Source organism: Desmodus rotundus, chromosome 3, assembly GCF_022682495.2.
Source record: "Desmodus rotundus isolate HL8 chromosome 3, HLdesRot8A.1, whole genome shotgun sequence".
Taxonomy (NCBI): Eukaryota; Metazoa; Chordata; class Mammalia; order Chiroptera; family Phyllostomidae; genus Desmodus; species Desmodus rotundus.
The window spans coordinates 130,625,169-130,646,722 of NC_071389.1; the positions used below are offsets into that span (position 1 = coordinate 130,625,169).

Sequence of the window (21,554 nt, forward strand, 5' to 3'; positions counted from 1 at the left end):
AAAGGTCCCTAAGAAACCATGGAAAACCCCTCTTGTGAGCACGGATACGTATACATGCATAAATATAATTTCTTTTATTTGTGTGTGTATTTGCCAGCAGTACCTTACTAGAACTAACCTTTGCTATATAAAGAAAACCATCTGGTATATCCAAAGATCTTCAGTCTCTAGAGAATAGTATCATAAACAATTGATCCTCAAAAGACCTTTCAGTATTTTAGTTTGAGTAAAGCTTTCCCACAATACTGCTTTAATTATTTCATCTGTTTTAAATCTTCCAAGGATTGTATAATTTGGTCTTTCTAATCTAATGTTTTTATATGAATACATAAGGAAAAATTCTACTTCACCTTTTTTTTCTAGTTTCCACTTATTTTTGTTTTTTTAAAAACAAATTTACTGATTAATAACAATAAATAAATTTTGCCACTTTGTACGATGTGAAGAACAATGTATCTTTTAAGGTACTTTGATGAATGAATCACAAACAGATATTCAGATTAATAGAGAATTTGGAAGGAGGCAGTATGTTATTCCATTTTTCTGATGGGAAAATGAGACATAGAGCGACAAGTTCAAGATCCCATGTCCCACAACTATTAACTGCTAAACATGATTCAAATTATGTGAATCCCAGTTGAATAATCTTTTTACTCAACACTGTCTTCAACTTAATGTTTGTTTTCTTTGAAGAATGGATAGCAAGCATACTTCTTAGTAAGACAAAGAGAATTCACTTTGACCAGTTGACCAAACAAGACCTAGCAGCTGGGAAATTGGTTAAGACTCATAAGAATAAAATTGGCTTTCGTCTGCTTTTCTTTTTTCCTTTAACCTTGCCTTCCCCCTATAGCAAAAATTGTTTAGTGTTAATTCATTTCTTGGAAAAAGCAAATTTCTAGGAAGCTTCTGAAAGCACAATATGTTTGTCTGGAAGACCAAAGGGATTGATTGCAAAAGTCGTGTCATTGAATGTTGGCCAGAGAGTGTCTCCAATCCAGCGAGTTGTGAGTTGTATCAGAATTACTTAGGGAGCTTAGAAGCTAAAGCCTGCCTCCCACACAGAGGACAGCATTTTATTAGCCTGGGGTGGGGGGGAGTTGGGGCTCTCCAAGATAACTCTAAATGTGCAGGCTGGATTGGAGAATCACTATTTGATGCACCTGGATCACATTATTTCACTAGGACAATAAGCCTATGGCTTCCTATCTTTCCCCTAGGGTGGTCTTTTTGCTTTGAAGTAATTTTGAGTGAAGCTAAGAAATCAGATAGCAATGTGGGAGGAGACTTGGAAGGGGTAGGAAACAGCGGAAAGAAAGGACTCAACAAAAACTATTTCTACTTCTCTCTGAGGGTTGACTAGACCTACAGGGTAGCTTGAGCCGTTGGACATAGGAAGCACAGGTTGATAGGGCCTCTTGGCTGTGGCTCCTACAGGAGCTAGCCACAGCAACTCTGGAGCCATTTTAATAGCAGGCTGAAATATTATAGACCCTGCCTTTTAAATTTGGGTATATAACAATGCTGTTGTTTTTATGAGTTATCTTGGCACAAAATGGCGTTCATAGCAACTATCTTAATTAAATTGTATTTGGCTGTGACTTATTAGGCTGTTCCACGCATGCGCTCGTATTTGCTGAGCTATTTGTTTGGGAACAGGGTGTATCCTGCATCTTAAGTGACCCACGGAAATGCCTTCCCTGTCCAGTAAAATACACACTTCAACTGGTACAATTTAAAAATATTTTAATGCTTAAAACTAATAAAAAGAAGTTCAAAGAAGTATAAAAGTAATGAAAGCCGATGTCTATTTTTTCTTCTGGATATCAGGGTATCGCTGGCATCAAAATAACGTTAGCAGTTTGAGATGAACCCATTCATGAGTTCGTTTTTTGTCAAAACTGTGGGCAAAGTGAACCTTTGCAGCCCAGCTTGGGGATTAATCCAAGTTGTATTTAGTGTTAGTATTCTTAGTGGTTGTTTTTCTTTAAATATAGTTCTTTCTCTACTTTGTAGTTCATGCTTTTCCCAGGCTAGTGCCGCGGAGACTTAGTAAGGCTGCAGGGAACAGGGAAAGGCCAGCCTTCCACCGACTTCTCTTAGCACAAGGGGCTAAGTTGGGAGGAGAAGGGAAGAGTTTCGTCTGTAAGCCTGAGGCCACTAACTCTTACCTTCCAGGATAGGTCCATCCTGACCATAAGAAATCTCTCCTTTGTTTTTATATTGGGGCTTTAAAATTGTTGGGCACTGGCCAGATACTGTTTTGGAACAAGGCAGGGAAGTGCTAAATAAAAATTTAAAAACCATTTGATGTGTTTCTTTATGTATTCAAATTTACTCAAAAGAACCAAATATGGTTATACTTTATAAAGTTTTGCTCTGTGTGTTATGCCTCCTTCAAAATAAGAGTGCCACATCCAAAGAATTGACCTCTTACTGAGATGGGATATTCAGATTTTAATGACAACTGGTTTTGTAAGGGCTCTGGTGTTAAACTAGTTTTACAACGATTATGTTGTGACAGGAAATGCTGGCTCAGATGAACCGGTGTGGATGAGTCTTGATCTCAGCCCCGCTACCCACTGGCTCTGCCACACGGAGCAAGTCAGCTTGGTCTCTGTTCACAGGGCAAGCGAGGGCACGGGCACTGCCGCGGCGGTGTACTTAGACAAGATCTACTTTTAAATGAGGAGTTCTAAAATGAAATTTCCTCCAGATTTGTTTTCAAGAAACGCTTCTCTGTGTACAAATTATTACATTAGTCATGTTTTAGAAGAACCATGATTTATTCTCAAGGCTGCAGGAAACTGTTTGTGAAAGAGGTCTAAGACTGACCCACGGCCACTGGCTCCCTCCCCCACCCGCTTGCTCTTTCCTTCTATGGGAAAAATCTACTTCCCGGGCCTGTGTATCTTGGAAGTTCAGATACATTATTTCGCTCCTCTTGGATGCCCTCAGGACATATGGTAAACTTTTTGATGAGACCACTCTAACAAGTCAGACCCAGAGCAAAACTCCGTACTCAGTGATTATTTCTGTTCTCACAGACCGTGCAGTGCACTTAGTTTTCACCTCCAACAAAACCTGGGCAGGAACACGAGGGCCAGTCTGCTTGCCCAGCCCTGGTTGGCTGCAAGGCCCTGACAGACATGGCCATAGGCTGAGATCAGCCAATCGATCCCCCACAGAATTCTCTTTCAGATCCGTAGTCCTGGACCCTCCTTTGCTGCACCATATGCTTACTTTCCTCACAGCATTTGATGGGAAAATAGGGCTGTGTCTGTGCTCCACTTGGTTAAGAGTGAATTTCCATGCTGGAAACATTGTTTTCATTAAAATAAGGTCCTAGATTTTACGTAAAAAGGGAGGGACTCCAAGATTTTTTGAAGCATTACCCAACTGAAACTCTCGTCACTAGAAATAAAAATAGCATGTTCTCTTAACAGGCAGGTCTTTCTGAAGGAAAATGCTGTGTAATTCTAAGTGAAGAAGAACATGATGTTTTTGTCCAGTGTATTATTATATTTTAAATTAGGGAAAATATCTGTCAATAAAGAAAGCTTCTGAGAATTAACACAAATGACTAAAAACTAGAAGTTAGAAATCATATTAAATTTTTTTAACCATGAAGCTCCCAAAAGTAAGTATAGTGAGTACATAATATGTATCCAAATATTTTATGAATAAAAAGAATACCATATTTTAAAAAGTAATAAAATATTACTTAGACAATCAACAGTTGAAGTTGGGAGATCAGGAAAATACCCTCTTCACTCTTACACAATATGAGCTTATTCAGAATGTTTCAAGAACATACTGTAGAGTTTTAGAAAATTGACGGAATCATCACAGCCAGGTTTAGAAGACTGACGTCTCTAACGACCCTCTCACCCACTTAACCTGGAAAATACAGAATGTCCTCTAGATGGAGCACCAGGCCTTTTCTTTGTTAACATAAATGTCTTTTGTGAAAGGAATTTAAAATTTCATTTTCAACAGAAAATAATGTAAGTAACCTTGTTCTTAACCTTAGCACATGTTACCAGGAAATACATTCTTTGATGAAGGAAATATATTCTTTGACGAAGGAAATGCATTTTAGACAACAGAGTTTATCCTCACACGTGCTGGAGTAAAATGCATTTGATTTTAAATTCTCCAAGTGAGATCCACTGAGTTCTGGAGACTTGGGCAAGGGCAAGAAAAGCTACAAATGTTCTCTAAAAGACTTGAGCATGACTCAGAGGGAGGGATGGTGAGGACTGAGACGGACAGGGTAAGGAGCAGCCCCTTTGTCTAGACAGAAGCATTTCTCAAACGCAGCTCCACTGTCTAAGACCTAATCTTGTGGTGAAACATAGGAGGGAAGTTTGAAGTCATCTAATGCATTCTTCTCTTTTTATGAAAGAAGAAACAGACTGAGAGAAGTAGCTGCCTTTCTCTTACAGTGATGGAGTTCGTGATGGAGTTCGTGATGGCGCAGACAAAGCTGAACAAGCAGATAGCAAACCTTTGTTATCTCAGCGAGCTAGCATCCATTCCCTTTTCCTAACAACACCAATGTTCATTTGAAAATCACTTTTCCCCAACCATATGGAATCTTGGAATGCAAGCTGAGGTGGCCCACGAAACTGCTTCCATATAGCCAAGGGTTAGGCATGTGACGTAATGAGTCACTTGAGGGATTTAAAATCTTAGGCAGGGTTTTTGTAAGGAAATGTGAAACAGCTGAAACTTACTTACCTTGGGTGATAACCTAATATTCATTTTACTAAGCACGATTTTTATTTTCCCCAGCTTTATTGAAATGTAATTGACTTCTAACATTGTTTACGTTTAGGGTACACAGTGTAATGATTTGATGTGTGTATATGTATTGCAAAATCTAAGCATGATTTTTCAACCTTCCTATTCGTTCTGTCAGAACTTTAATTACCTAATAACTCTCCTTTTTTCTTAAATTGCTCAGATTAGTTTTTGATACTTGCCATTAAGGAACTTTATGTGACTTCGCCAACTACCAACTATTTGATAATGAAACAAGGCTTTCTTATTGTAAATCCAAATAACTCAACACTCACCTTTAGTTAGCAAGAGTAACTTTAAATTGCTCCAACCAGAAACGTAATAGAATAACATGTTTTAGATCTTTTGACCTATGACAACACTATTGTAATAAATGAGAAAAGTTTTTCCTTATACATTATACCAGAGAGCATTCTAAAATTAAAGTAATACAAATTTATTTTGCCCAGATTTTTTCTAAATCTTAAAACTTATATAAAGCAAATAAACTTTCTTGTTTTCCTACTAGAAATGAGGGGAAAAAACCTCCAAACCAGTGAAGTAATATAAACAACAGCCATAAAATTATGAGTCAGACTAAAATAACACTGAGATAATAAGGCCTTTACATTTTTTTCCCCATTCAAATTCCTTCTCAAACGCATCTGGTTTAACCCTGCTATTTAGAAAATGTGTTCAAAAACCTCATATTTTAAAATGTAAGTCCTTCTAATGCACCCAGCAAGTAGACGTTTCCCCCCTTCTATATCTCAGAATATATTCTTAAAAAAGAGTTTGATGTTTATAAAAGTTTCTTTAGGCCATTATAACTAACCTTTGAAATAATGTGGTATGATATGATTTATAAACTGGCAAGTCTCATGCCTTAACAATGAAATCTGCTAGAAACAGTTAGGCCATTCTTATCTTAATGAGATTTTAAGGCAGACTTCGCAGCTTGGCCCAGCGTGGCAACACTGGGGAGAGAATGCTCCAAGGCCTGGGAGCACTTACACGCTGACTTTCCAAAGTGAGTCAGCAGAGGGCTTTTCTGTACTTGCTAAAAGTGTCTTGTTTTTGTCAAACTTATAGCGCAATTGAAGAAAAAGCGTCTTATAAAATGTAAGCTCATGTTAAAGGGAAATCAATGTCCTGGAGATAAGCTAGCTTAAATAGAAATCAAATAGAAAAACTGGTTAGTAGAATGAAATGTCTATGACTGAGTTCAGTGTAATATTTGACTTATTAATGTAACATTCTTTTGGAGGTCACGATGTGTGTTATCCATTGTGCACCATCCAAAGTAGAAGTGCAGGTAAAAACTCACCAGTTTGTGGGGTTCCCTCAGATTACATTAGGACCTAATCTAACCCTAGCATGACTCTCACTGGGTCACCTTGGTATGCTGGAGCCTGCTCCTACTGGCTCATGAAAACCAATGATTACATTTACAGGAATTTTATGAGTCAGTTGAAATCCCATCGATAGTGCAAAATTGACCATGGTGGGAGTACTTACTTCATGGAAATCTGCAAAGGCTATAAATCTGTTATAAATCTGGGCTCTCCCTTTCCCCTGAGATGGTTGTTTAACATTTATCAGAACATCACTAGATATAACAAAAAAGGAGACTTTCTTGAGAATTGTGCCATCTCACACCATTTTCATGCCTGTTAGTGTCTGCTTTGTTCAGCCCAGTTGAGTGCACAAAGTCATTCTTGCTGGCTGGTGTGGCTCAGTAGATTAAATGTCAGCCTGCAAGCCTAAAGGTTGGCGGTTCGATTCCCAGTCAGGGCACATGCTTGGGTTGTGGGCCAGGTCCCCACTAGGGGGCATGTGAGAGGCAACCAAATGATGTATCTCTCACACATTGATGTTTCTCTCCCTCTTTTCCTCCCTCCCTTCTCCTCTCTCTAAAAATAAATAGATAAAATCTTAAAAAAAAAGAAAAAGTCATTATTGAAGGTTTGGTTCCATTCTCTTGAGTATTGGGAGCTCAGTCTGCTTCTTTCTCCACTAATAGGCGAGGTGGGATCTGGAGTAGACTCTGCCGCGGCCCCTATTGTGTGGTGTGCAACAAGATGTGCGTGGGGAGGTGGTGAGTAGAGGTCTTGGTGTGACAGTGAGCACTGAGCTGCAGTCCCGCCCCCTGACCCATTGCTTATTTTCTCCCCTCCGGTCTTAGGGAGAGGTCACAGGGTTAGTATAGGATTCCCCTCCCTGAGCAGCAGTTTCATTTCCTACAATTTTAGTTATCCATGGTCAACCAAGGTCTGAAAATATTAATGGAAAATTCCAGAAATAAACAATTCTTAAGTTTTAAATTGAGCACCATTCTGCATTGTGTGATAAAATCTCTGCTCTCCCAATCCCTCCTGCCAGGGAGGTGAATCAGCCCTTTGTCCCCTGTGTCCAGTCTGTATGTGGTCCATGCCCAATGGTCACTTCTGGTTATCAGATCACCTGTCATGGTATTGAAATGTGAGTGTTCAACCAACCCTGTTTTACTTACTAATGACCCCAAAGTGCAATAGCAGTGATGCTGGCAATTCGGATATGCCAAAGAGGTGTCATAAAAGTGCTTCCTATAAGTGAAAAGTCGAGAACAGTGCAATAGGATATTGAGAGAGACCACATTCACATAACTTTTATTATAGAATATTGTTATAATTGTTCTGTTATTAATATTGTTAATTTCTTACTATGCCTAAATTTCAAATTAAACTTTATTATATATACATATAGGGGAAAAGGTGGTATATATAGGATTTGGTATTATCTGTGGTTTCACGCACCCCACTGGGAGTCTTAGAATGTATCCCCTTTAGATAAGTGGGGACTATTGTAAATGCGGTTGTCCTACGTAGGCATGGCTAACCTGTGTCTCAGTTCTGTCTTCTAAAATGTTGTCACCTGGGTGGGCTCTTTCTGGAGCCCACCCATGCCTTTCTTTTTTCTCAGGGTGCACGTTTATTTTTCTCTCCTAGACTCTAGGGGTCCCCATGAGACTTATAACCAGGGAGCAATGGACAGTGGCAGCTTGTCCCGGGCTTACCCCCTGAACTTGTCTCCAAGGCCCCCCTTTCTCTGACTTTTCAGTGATCTAACAGCAGCACTGCTGTGGCTCACTCCCTTCCTACAACATTTCTGGAGAGCCAGTGCAGAGCCCTGCCTGGGCTGTCTCTTCTTCCTTCTTCTATCCTAGACTTTTCGGAGAGCTGACAGCAGCCCCACCTTGGCTCACTTCTTTCACTGTGACTTTTACTTCTCAGTGAGGTCACGCAGCCCAGCGTGACCCATTTCTTTCCTATAATGTTTCTAGAGAGCAAGAGCACACCACCACCTAAGCTCTCTCTTGTTGCTACTTCTACCCTGAGCCCTCCTTTTGTTTCACTGTCCCCAGCTTTAATAAACTTCTTTCAAAATAAAAACCAAACGAATAAATAAAATGCTATAACCTTTCAACCACACACCTCACTTAGCATCTATCATTGACAATGTAACAATATTGTTGTTTATAAATGTACTGGGGCCTCACATTTACTAACAACACACGCAGATGTACAGTGAATCGCTGGGTTCTTAATTTTTTTCTATGGCTGACTTGGTGACCACCATTCCCTATTCTGTTTGTAACGTCCTTCAACATTTCAGTCCCTTTCCCCTCTGGTATCTAGGTGCTGGGGCGGGGTAAGGTTCACTCGGCCCTGTGTGTCTTCGGGAGACTGGCTTCTAGGTCTGTAGAGTGGTCTCAGAGGAGTGCTGGTTTCTGCAGCGAAGGGCTGCTCTGGGCTTCTCCTCCACCGGCTACATGATTAGTTTTACCAGTCTTATCCATGGTGTTTGCCGCTGACTGTAACTGCTGATAGAAGCTGCAGTTACAGTCAGCAGTTGCACTCCTGCTTTGTTCTTCTGTTTATTTTGTCTTATGACTTTGGGCTCTACTTCAGCTCTCACTGGCTTTGGAGAATCCTCGAAAATCTAATGGTGAATCCTTGGCCACATATCCAACCAACGGACTTCTGCTACTGAGATGGTTCTTTCTGAAGACAGCAGACCTCCTGCAAGCTCTGAAGCCAGACTCTCAACTCCCTTCCCCAGCCTCTGGTGGAGGCATTTGGTTTCATCTATCAACTGACGTCGGAGGGCTGCTCTAGAGAGCTAAACTCAGGTCCTCCCTTTGCTCATCCACATGTTGCTCCTACCTTTAGTGTGCCCTTTGGAGAGACACCTTCTTTCCTATCTCTGATTCTTTCTCTTTCCCACAGGCCCTCTGGCTGGGAATGATGAGCTTTAACTCCTCCTTCTTATCTCTTTGGGGACTTCATCATATAAACTCTAAGATCTGGTCCCTCAGTCCTTGTGGGGGGCTCAGCCCACAGGGCCCCCCTGGCTGCCACAGATGAGAATAAGTCTGCCAAGACATGATCTGCTGAGGGGGGGGGAAGGTGGCTGATCTCTCAAAGGAGAAGGGCCAAGAGCCTTTTCCTCAATGGGCTTTTATTGGGTTCAATTTGCACAGGAATACAGGTAAAGCTCAATCATTGTTGTCAGGCAGTAAGGATCAAACAATAGACAACATACAAAGAACTCTGAGGGCTTATTCTGAGTCAGGGTCAGTTAGCTAAAGGGCCATAAAACTTTGGGGAATAAACTCATTTCATGCTTGGACCCTTATCAGAAAATTGAGGACATTCTTAGCAAAACAGGTTTCATAGGGTTTTATGTGTTCTTTCTTAGGCCTAACCCCCCGGGGAATCCGTCCTTTCCAGTACAGGACTGCACTGCCCTCTGTCATTGTTTCAGGCTTAAGTCAGGCAGAGGAAGTAAGGCAGCCAAGAGATTAGGAGACTTCTTGCAGACAGAATGAGGACTCAGGCTATGTCAAAGCCGAGGGGCGAGGCTCTATCACCCCCTTTTTCTATAGCCCCCCCCCAAGTCGTTCCCTGAGGGCCTCTTCATGACCATGCCTCCCTGTCTTAGGTCATCCCTCCCTTGAGGAATCTTACCCGTCATTGGCTAACTGCTCAGGCTCAGGGCCAAGCAGGGTAAAGTGGGCAAAGGTGGGCCCCAGCCAGGGAGATAAGCTTTGTCTCCTTAATGGCTTATGGTCCCAAGGTCTCTGACACAGCCTTAACCATGGGGGGTTACAACATCTGAAACCAGGCAGGGCGGTTCCCAACAAGTCCTGCCTCTTAATATATGCATAGGGGGAGATACATATATAGAAAATCTCCTTTCTTGAAAAAAACTTGTCTTTTAAATTTGTTGTCTTTTCACAGACAAAAAGAAAATCCTACTTTGTATGTTTGAAGTTGAATATTTTATATATTTTTCTCTTTGTTTCTTGGCTGAAATAATCTGAATCCTCCAAGGCAGACACATGTTTCATTCAGACTTGGAAGAGGGTCATACACATGAAATTGCAAAAAAGTAAAATATATTAATACATTTAAAACATTATCCTCATCACATATACTTAGCTTCTCTCATCTTCTGGGTTAAAAGCTTTTCAAGAGAAGGCTCTCCTACTGCTAAGAACTATTCTTTTTGAGCAGCCTCTTATATTTCTGTTTTCACTATCTCTTTCTCTGTGGTATCCTTCCTGTCAGCTTTTAAGTAAGTACCTGCACCTCTTTAAATAAAGAAACAAAAGAACTCTCCAAGGACCTCATATCTGTCCACACTTGCTCTTTCTCTAGTGTTTCCGATCTCAGTAAGTGATATCACCATCCACTTAATCATGCCGGATAACATCATCCTTTATAGCTTCTTTCCTTTCACGCCCTGTGTTATTAGCTAGCAAATTCTGTTACTCTGTTTACAAAATGTTTCTTGAATTAGTTTCTTTTCTCAGCTTCTGCATCTTCTACTGTACTCTAAATTACTATCATCTCTTCATTGGACTATATCATGGTGTCTGGTGGCGGGTTTCCTGCCTTTATCTTAGCTCTTCTTGAATTCGGAGTAACCTTAAACAAACAGATAAGTAAATATATATATATATATATATAATTTGCATGTATATATTTATGTGTGTATATGTGTGGATATATTAACACATTAGATGTGTGCATCTATATACATCTAATGTGTATAAATACACACATATACACCTACATATAAAATCCTGTTTATGTTACCATTTTGCTCTCCACTAGCTTTTATTCTTCTTGGGATGCAATCCAAAATTCTTACAGTAATGGTCCAAAGCTCTTGAATGAGCTCACTTCACTGCTGTCACCTCCCAGCCTTGCATCATTCTCTCCTTAGCTCACCTGCCTTAGCTGCACTAAGAAAGCCTTTTATTTCTTCAAACCTACGAATCTCCCTCCTCTTTGAAGCATCTACATAAGCTGTTTTCCCTGTCTGGTAAAATCTTGCTTCTCTCTGGCTAACTCCACTTCTCAATATAAAAGTAACTTGCTCTTAAAGTCCTGCCTGACACTCCTTTTTCCTGCAAGACTCTCTCAGGGCATTTCATATGTTCTTTAAAGACACATACAATTTTAATTAAATAATTAATTTTATAATTATTTTTAAAGTTGTTTACCTCACTGAATTGTCATCTTTCAGGAAAGAGGCTGTGATATTCATTTTAATATTTTCTCTGTCTCTAATTACAGTGCTCATTAAATTAATTTGCAATGACTTGTATATGTTTAATGTTTATGTTTTATCTTCATACCACCTAATGTAGTGTTTTACTCATAGTAAGTGTCCTAGGACTTCTATTAATAATTATTTATAATTTTAATTATCCATTAATTTTTTCCCTGGGGATTTCTGTGTTCTCATCTATATGAAAAAGAGAAGGTTTATTTTTATTTTTATCTTTGTGTGTGTGTGTGTGTGAGAGAGAGAGAGAGAGAGAGAAAGAGAGAGAGAGGGAGAGAGATGTGAAGATGAAAGGATCTGAGCTCAAACTAGAAGTAATCCAGATGTTGGATTCTGAAATGGTGAATTCAACTTCATGTGCCATGTTGCTATAAGAAAGCATTTTAAAAAATGGCCATTGGAATTTCTAATGGATCTCAACTACCTCCAGGAGCAAGCCCATGCTTTTTAGCATGGAACATAAAGCTTTCTATAAATGGAACTTGTCTCCCTTTCTCGCCTTATTTACCATCGCACACTGACCAAGTTCTATAACCATATCAGGAAAGGGAGAAGATTATCAACATTATTATCACCATCACTGCTAACAATATTTATGAAGCAATAGTCTTTATTCAACACTGGATGAAGGCCTGTAGAGACATACAAAGATGTGCAAATCACGACTGTAGTTCTCAATCACCTATTAGCCTAGTAGAAGTGAAATGTACACACATAAAAGATAAATTGCAATATAAATTAAATGGTAAGTGCTAATAGCAGGAGTGCAATTTCCTGAAATATGAACTAGTGCTCTGCTTTTAGTTTTATGTTTCCACAAATAAATGTCACTCTTGGGAAACAAGGAAGGGTAGGAGAGGATATTTATAGTCCTGCCTTTCTCTATGAAGGCAAGTCTTATGATTTATTCATTGCTTTGTGTAGTCTTCCTTCTTTCTTGTCTTCAAAATTAGTGTAATGTAGCCTAAATCCAGAATACAAAGGAACAGACATTTTTCAATGGCTGAGAGCCCTCATCCAAATTTCCTCGAGCCATTGGCTTACTAACTTTATGAGTTCAAATACGTTAGCTTAACCTGTGGAGGGCAAAGCTTGAATTCTTCTGCATTAAGAAGTGAGCTTGGTCCATCACATGAAGCCATGAAATAAAATACCAAACAAGGAAATGTTTTTAAAAGACTTCCCAAATCCTTAGTTTGTGTCGTAACTCCCTGTGTCATTGGAATTGCTCTACTCCCACCAATGGAGCACTGAACTAGAGGTCTAACATAGTTCTCCTGGATCTGACTAATTAATGGCAGAAGAGTGAGCTGGACTGGGCCCAATATTTATGGCAGGGGTGTCAAACTCATATTCACTAGGGGTCACATCAGCCTCGCGGTTGCCTTCAAATGTCTGAATGTAATTTTAGGACTGTAGAAATGTAATTACTCTTTAACAGTTAAGCAAGAGCTCAGAGCTGCCGCTGGGTAGAAACAAGGTGCCGGGCTGGATGAAACAAGGTGGAGGGCCAGATTCGGCCCATGGGCCTTGTGTTTGCCACCTGTGACTTAGGGCAATGAAGCTATGCCACAGTGTCTGATTTCTGTTTCTCTTGCAGTTTTCATTCTCAACTTTCATCTTCCCTCTTATCTAATGCCTTTCAAGCAGGTTTTTCTGGGAAAATGTAACATCTTTTTGTATGTGCGCACGTGGGTTGTCCAGTTTTTTCTATGTCTAAATGGATGTTTTGGGGGCCTTGGAGTAATAGACCCCATTTAATTTATAGTATGCCTTAGCAGTAGGCCAGTGTCGCAAGACCTGCACTTAGAAAGCTGGAGACTCAGGAGCGCTGATGGTATGGCTCCTGTCAGAGTCCAAGGCCAAAGAAAGGAGAAAGCTGGTGTCCCAGCTGAGACATGGTCAGGCAGACACTATGAATTCTTCCTTACTCACTTATTGTTCTTTTCAGTTCGTCAGTGAATTGGTTGAGGCTTACCCACATCAGGGAGGGCAATCTGCTTTACTCAGTCGACCAACTCACATTTCAATCTCATCCAGAAAAACTTGCACAGACAGGCTCAGAGTAATGTCTAGCCAAATATCTGGGTACTCTGTGGTCCTGTCAAATGGGCCCATAAAACCACCCATTACAGTTGTCCTCAGTTCCCCTGTCTCAGTTATGGATCATTGCTTGTCAAAGAATAAAATCCTAACCAATTCTAACCAGTAGAAAGAAATACATTGGATAGATGTAGTTATAGAAACCAGAAGGTGTTGAAGCATCTTCTCCATCACTTGCATTTGTTGTTTCCTTCTGAATATCCACTTCATTCTCCTACTTCTTGCAGAGTAGCTTTCTTTGCTTATTTAACAGTTTGCCTCTGACTGAAAAGCAGCTGTCATATCTAATTCCATGTGACCACAAAGCTACATGTGGCTTTTATCTCTGATTTATTTCAGCACCTGAGAAAAAAATTGGATCAGTGACAGGACCACCATGTCATATTTTGCTTAGGGCCAAGTGCCTGTCCCTGGTGACTAGAGAATTCGAGCACATTTGTTCCATATTGCTGCTCTAACATATTGCCACTTGGTGGCTTAAAACAACAAAATTTTATTATCTTAACAGTTGCGGGGATCAGAAATCTGAAATGAGTTTCATGGGGTTAAAATCAGGGTGTTTGCAGGATAATATTCCTATTGAACTCCCTACAGGAGCATCCATTCCATTGTCTTTTCTAGTTTCTAGAAGCTCCCTGCAATCTGTGGGTAGTGACTGCTTCTTTCATCTTCTAATCTCTCACTCTGAATCTTCTGACTCCTTCTCTCACTGATAAGGATTGCTGTGATTACATTCGGCCAACAAGAAATTAAGTTAAATGAATCATTAACTGCCCTGGCCAGGTGGCTCTGTTGTTTGGAGCATCATGCTGTACACCAAAATGTTGTGGGTTCCATCCCTGGTTGGGGTACATACCTAGGTCGTTGATGGGTTCGATCCCTGGTTGGAGTGCATATGGGAGGCAAGCAACATGGATGTTTCTGTCCCACATCCATGTTTCTCTCTCTTCCTCTCTCTAAAAACAATAAATCTATCCTTAGGTGAGGATTAAAACTTTTTTTTAAATTAAAAAAAAGGAACCATTAACTTAATTACACCTGCTAAGTCTCTTTTGCCATGTAAAGAAAAATTCACAGGTTCTGGGAATTACGAGAGGATGTCTTTGGGAAGCCATTATTCAGCTATCATAGTGAGAGTCAGGAAAGTATTGTCCATGGAGCAGAGGCAATGTAGCTTCTGGGAGGAGTTTCTCTGAACAAGGAGTGTGCAAAGAGTAAGCAATATAAGTAGCCCATCTACTGCATCTTCCCGAGCAAGCGCCTCATCACTAGAGTGAAGTCCGGCTGGGCTCCAGTCTCCACTTAATGTTTCCAGGCTCTGCTTCTTTCCCCTCCGAAGGGATTTCTCAGTCCTCCTGTAGCTGTGATTTACTTGTACTCCTTTTTCCTACTAGAATAAACCTTTTGGTATTTAATTTCCCCCAAAGCTGGATCCTCTATTACAATACAGATGCCTAATCCCTTTAGACTCAGGAAACAGAAAACATGGGTTGCAGTGGAGGTGGGCCTGGGAATCTGTGCTTCTAATACACTCCCTAGGAGATTCCTGCACATACCAAAGTTTGAGAACCTCCACTGTATTCTAAAGTAAAGCTGATAAACTTATCTTGTTAGAACAAAAGACTGAAGAAAGCCTTCCAAGGGAACTAGTGTGTTTTCACTGCAGCTTCTGGGAGATAATGATAAAACTTCTGCGTGTAACTCAGTAAGACTAATTCAAGCTGGGAGCCGGGGGAGAGGTCATGTTAAGATAAGAGGGGAACACTTTGGGGGGCTGATCCAACCTCTATGTGATGCTCCAGTCACAACGAAGTGCTTAGTTTCTCCTGGGTTATGTTTTCATACTGATTTGTACTCTGCTGAAAACCGCAATGATGCTGTATCTCCAAAGGCAGTTTTTCTGTATTAACCTTGATAAGCTGATGTTTGACATCCCAGCATGCCTGCCGTGGTTACTGTTCTTGTCATAAATCAGGTGGTCAGGTATCTGAGACGGAATCTTGGTGTTATATAAAGTCATCTAGCCATGACTTTAAGGATTTGACAGGGTTTCTTTTATATTTTCAATAATTTGATCCAAGTGTGGGAGTTTTTATATTCTTTCTTTATAAATTTATAGTTGTCTGCTTTGAATAACAGGTAAAATTGGTAGAAGAGTTAAATTAATATACGCAGTTTCTTGTGAGTCATAGATGCCTCCTCCATGTCACAAGTTTGCAATTCAGTGGAAAAGGTAAGGTACAAATATATAAAGTAGTAATCTAGAAAATGAGCACACATAATTTTTGATAGTTGGTGGTTCTGTTTTTTTAGTTATGTTTTTATTGTTTTTGCTGTTATAGTTGTTCCCACTTTTTCTCCCTTCCCCCACCTCTACCCACCTCCACTCTCTCCCCACCTCAAGCCAATCCCCATATTATTGTGTCCATGGGTCGTGCATAAATGTTCTTTGGCTAATCCCTTCACCATCTTTCATCCTGTCCCCCACGCCTATCCTTTCCATCAGCTGTCAGTCTGTTTTCTGTATCTAACATTCTGCTACTATTTTGTTTGTTGGTTTAGTGTGTTCATTAGATTCCATATATAAGCGAGATCATGTGGTATTTTTCTTTTCACTGACTGGCTTAATTCAGTTAGCATAGTTTTCTCTAGGTCCACCCATGCTGTGGCATAATGTAAGAGTTTCTTCTTTTTTACTGCTGCATAGTATTCCATTGTGAAAATGTACCACAACTTTTTTATTCAGTCCTCCACTGGTGGTCTCTTAGGCTGTTTCCAAATCATGGCTATTGTAAATAGCACTGCTATGAACAAAGGGTTGCACATACATTTCTGTATTGGTGTTTTGGGGTACTTGGGGTATCTTCCCAGAAGTAGGTCAAAGGGTCAAAGGGGAGTTCCATTTTTAATTTTTGAGGACACTCCATATTGTTTTCTCAGTGGTGGCACCAGACTCCATTCCTGCCAACAGTGTGCTAGGGTTCCCCTTTCTCCACATCCTCACCAGCACTTGTTGTTTGTGGATTTATTGATGACAGCCATTCTGACAGGTGTGAGGTAATGTCTCATTGAGGTTTTAATTTGCATTTCTCTGATGATTAGTGAAGTTGGGCATTTTTTCACATGTCTATGGGCGCTCTGTATGTCCTATTTGGAGAAGTGTCTGTTCAGGTCTTTTGCCCAATTCTTAATCATGTTGTTTGTCTTGCTGGCATTGAGTTGTATTAATTCTTTGTATATTTTGGAGATTAAACCTTCGTCACATGGCAGATTAGATGATCTAAAAGTGTGTTAGCTATAAGATACTTGAACGTGCTAACTAAAATGAAATAGTCATCCACATAAGTGGTTAGATGAGTTCACAAGGATCTAAGGAATATTACCAGAAGACAAAAACAACGTAGAAATGAAACATGGCCTTCTTTCACTTTGGGTTTGGGAGTTGAATTTAAACTCTGTAGTCTGGGAAACCTCAAACTGAGAAATTAACATAAAATTCCTTGGAGCAGTTGGTGGAAGTATGTAGATATAATTCTTTTTTTGGAGGGGCCCATCCTCAGCCTTGGCAGTAAAGGATTTCTGTGGAAAATGCATTACCAGAAATGAACCTAAAATCAAAATTACAAAACCCATGAGGTAATTCACACTAAGTTGAATTGCAAAAAGCAAATGTAATAAACAGCAGGGTTAGAACTCACTTCCTCCTGAGAAATTCAAATAACATCGTCCCTCAGAAACTCTAAAATAAGCACGTCTAAAATGAGTGAAGATATAAAATGGAATTGAAAACATGAGAAACCACAATTATTTGTATTGTTTTATATATAGTGCATTGTGTATTACTCTATATAGTGTAAATGCAAAGTGCTAGAGTAGTTTAAAGAATGCAGAGAACTGCCAGAAATATTGGTGTTGTACCTTGACCGTGAAGCTAAAATGTTGACAAGAGGAAACTTAACTTGTAGGAACATTATTTCTTTCAAGATATTAGTTAGATATTGCAAGTCAATGGTCCCATAGTGACTTCAAAAATGAATGTTCCTATAAACTATAACACTAGCTTCTGGAGGGTGAGCTTCAATTTCAAATCATGGCCAACACAGATACTGCTAATGACACATAACCACATCTTTATTCAGAAAAGCTAAGGTAGATGCCATTTGTAAATTAAATGATTTCAAACAATCCAGAAGTTGCCAAGCAACACTCCTTCTGAAAGCATAAATAGAATACTGCAAAACTATCTTATAATAAGGCAGTTAAATTTAGCATGGTAAAACCATGTCAAAGATATAGGATTCTTTTTGCTTGCTCGCTGATAACATAAATTCTGGCTAAAATCACTAAACCTGAAATGTGTTAGGTTTAGTAAAGCAAGTGAGGAATAATTGCATTTCACTAGTAGAATGTGATATGATGGGAATCAAATGTTATCTACTCTAGATTTGATCTCAATTAATGAAAAATTAGTGTTATATAAGCTACTAAAGAAATTATTTTTTCCCAAAGGTGAACTTTGATTAAAAATACCTCCCTTATTTTTATCATTGATGTACAAACTTAAGGTCAGCATTTTCCCATTCTTACCAATTGTTTTTAATGTTGTGTTGAGGCCAATAGGCTGTCAGGTGTCAACTTTCTGCAGATCATATTCCATGTGGGAAAGTGTGCAGTGCTCTGGTGGCAGAAAGAGTACTGTTTATTGCACGCACCATGTGGTCGCCTCAAACTTCTTAGGAACTTTGTGTCTCTTTGCAAGCTGGTGACTGACTCACTTTTTGCCAACGTTCCTTTGTCAGAGTAGAATGAAATATAAAAGCTGTCAACTACAGTTTGACAGTAATAACTACATGTAGCACAGCCATAAATTCTCTGTTTGGTGTGGCTCTGGGTCTAATCTTTCATCTAAAACTCTCTGTTCCATTGTACTATTCATGGAAGTCTATTTTGTCTATTTTCATGCCGCCTACCATTTAATGTTAATGAGTTCATAATGTAGGTCTTTGAAAAAGAACCTGGGACTTCTGTTATTGTTTTCTTTGCCATTGTTCATTCTCCTTTATTGATTTTTTACCTATTACAAGCCCAGATGGAGGAGAAATAGAAAAATAGCCTACACTAAACCTATGTAAAAAAGAATGGTCACCCTGAGAATTCCTGTTACAATTTCCACTATTTTCTTCACCAGGCACAACAAGTTCTAGCTTTTAAATGTATATACTTCAAAACAGAAAAACAGTAATAAAAATGCCAGATGATATAGCCTAGGAATGTTCAACTGTAGCTGTGATAATTTGCATAAACAAGTTTAAAGATGCTATATGAAATTTGAGGTAAAATTTTCAGCGTTATTACATTTTAATTAAGTACATAAGATATCTAGGCTTATATTAGAAATAAATACTTTTCACATGACTTTAATGTTTACAAATCACTGAATATTATTAAAATGTTTATTTTTTGAACCATGAAATTCAATTTGGTTTTCTTTTAGGATTTTCCAGCAGCTGTGTCACTTGTGAAATATTTTAAGGTAAAAAAAGTCAAGCAGTTACTAGATTGGGAAAAAACATTAATGTATGATTTATAGTTTCTTCATATTTTTAAAAGATTTTATTTATTTATTTTTAGAGAGGGGGGAGGGAGGGAGAAAGAGAGAGAGAAACATCGACGTGCCAGAGATACATCAATGGGTTGCCTCTCGTACACCCCCGGCTGGGGACTTGGCTCATCTGCAACACAGGCATGTGCCTGTGACTGGGCATCAAGCAGGAGGCCTTTCAGTGTGCAGATCGGCACTCAACCCGCTGAGCCACACCAGCCAGGGTGCTTCTTCGTATTTTCAGTTGGCTTGTACAGGTTGACTTATGACGCTAAGAGAAACTGTTGTAAATTAAGGAGAGGACTTCGTGATATACACATTGGCTAAACACAGTTCCACCCTCTCCAGAGAGTCAGTATGCATTCTGCAGAAACAAAATTAAAATTTTAATTTTAAAATTTCTTTGGAGGAAAAATATTGTTCTCTAAACAAATTTCGAGCTTAACCTTTTAATTTATTCTGTAGTCACATCTTTGAAAGTGTCTAGTATATTTTATAGTTTTGATTGTGTTAAAGTAGTACATGTTTTTGGACCAATATTTAGGATGTAACTATAAATAATTAAGTCATCTGTTTAGAATTACAGTATATTAATTTATCATTTAATTAGTTTGAGTGATTGTCTAATTACTGTAAGAGTAATAACTAATAACCATTTAATAAATGTTAATTAAACACAGCCTATACTTAAATTATTTAAACTTAAAGAAAGTTATTTAAATTTATCCATTAAAATTATAAAATAAGTGTACAAGTGTGTGTGTACACATAGCATATAGCTCCTTATAATTTTAGTAAACTGTGTGTGTCTTCATGCTTAAAATGTGCATTTATAGGGAAACATCTTCTCTTGGCTCATGGAATTAGCAATCATGTAAACAGTGGAAAGTGATTAAGATCATTTAAAACAAGAGAAAACAATCATCAGATCTGGGACACGGACAAGGAACTGTTTATGTAATAGATGTTGGGCATGCAGTAATTAGAACTCCACAGAAAGGTCTGGGAAGTCGTTGCGGAAGGGGGGCCTGAGTACAAGACATTAAGGACTGGTGTGCTTTCTCGTCTTATAAGGTAGTTCCTCTGTAGTTAGACATCCCTTACCCCTGGGCTCCGTTGAATGAATCTGATAATGATGCAGGTAACTCATGGGACCTGCTATAGGAAATGTGTGTCCATGACATAAGCATGGCTTTCATTCACTTACGGGGCTTAGATAATCTCTGTGGAGTTCGTTATGAAATATTCCAGTGGTTCTCTGTTGCTAATCTAGGTAATCAGTATATGAAGACCTTCTTTGTTGTTTAACTGCATATTTGTTATGGAGGATGCAAAAATTAGGTGGTATAGGGGATGCAAAAAAAGATTTTCAAGGCTAGACGAATTACTTTGTTTTCTTTTTAAAGTCTAATACTAGATTATCATCTTTGTGTGTTATTTTCTACTTGTGTTGCAGCATGTTTAATAGAAATAGCTGTGGCCACATAAACATATCAATTTAAACTACACTGTAATGGCACTTCAGTTGAAAATACATGCACACAATTTTAGTTTACTTTTCATTCTTAAAGAAAAGTTTATGAGACCATTTAGACAGTCTAGGAATGATAAGGTTTTATTTCACTTTTTTCAAAGTACAGTAATTATTTTATGAATAAAATATAGAGAATAGATGAATAATTGGGAATAATGATGATCTCACATGACATCAGGAGTTAACAGGGTTTTTAAAAAATTATTATTTTTTTTCTGGATTTCAGTATTTGCTAATAACCTATCCTATTCAATACAGTGTGACAGTAACATAAGGACAGGGACATAGCTGGCCCCCAGAATGGGAAATATTTCTAATTCGTACATCTAAATATTTCTCTCATTAATTAATCTTGGTGCTGCTGTTTCTAGAGCCTGTAAAAGGCTAATATAGGCTAAAACGGCGAATGATGTGCAGGATCCGGGTAGGGCGTAACTAATACGGGCTCCTGTAAGAGGCTGCCATGCATTGCTAATGAGGGGCTCAGCCAAAAGGTTGCCTGCAATTTCTGAAGCTTCAGATGCCGTATGTAGTTAGAAAGACAGGAATTCCTTTACAAATTACTTTATTACAAAGCTATATTTCTAAGAATTTGACCACTCTACAAACATACATCCTTCTAAGATGCCATCATAGTAAAGACCGACAATTTGGTTGCATTTCAGGGAGAAAGTCTACATTGAAATGAACATTGTGAGAAAACTCAATTTAATGATACCTTGGAGTAAATTCTTGCTTCATATACTGCTGTTTTCCTTACAAGGTAAGAACTCATAATATTTTTACCTTATTTTATTATATTTTAGTCTTTGTTGAAACAGATAGGAATAGTTTCTCCTTATACTATAAAGCAGTTACTTCGAAGTCACTAGAATGGATATAAACTAAATTACAGCCAGGTCATCTTTTTGA

At 38.8% G+C, this 21,554-nt stretch overlaps 1 protein-coding gene across 1 annotated transcript in view; it reads left to right on the plus strand.

Annotated features, from left to right (window-relative positions):
• Positions 1 to 21,224: 21,224 nt before the first annotated feature.
• Positions 21,225 to 21,554, plus strand: part of OTOGL (otogelin like) — a 124,634-nt gene continuing 124,304 nt past the window's right edge. The window contains exon 1 of the mRNA XM_045187339.2: positions 21,225 to 21,405. Coding sequence (XP_045043274.2) covers positions 21,327 to 21,405 — 79 coding nt within the window. The 5' untranslated portion in view covers positions 21,225 to 21,326. The remainder of the gene's footprint in view (positions 21,406 to 21,554) is intronic.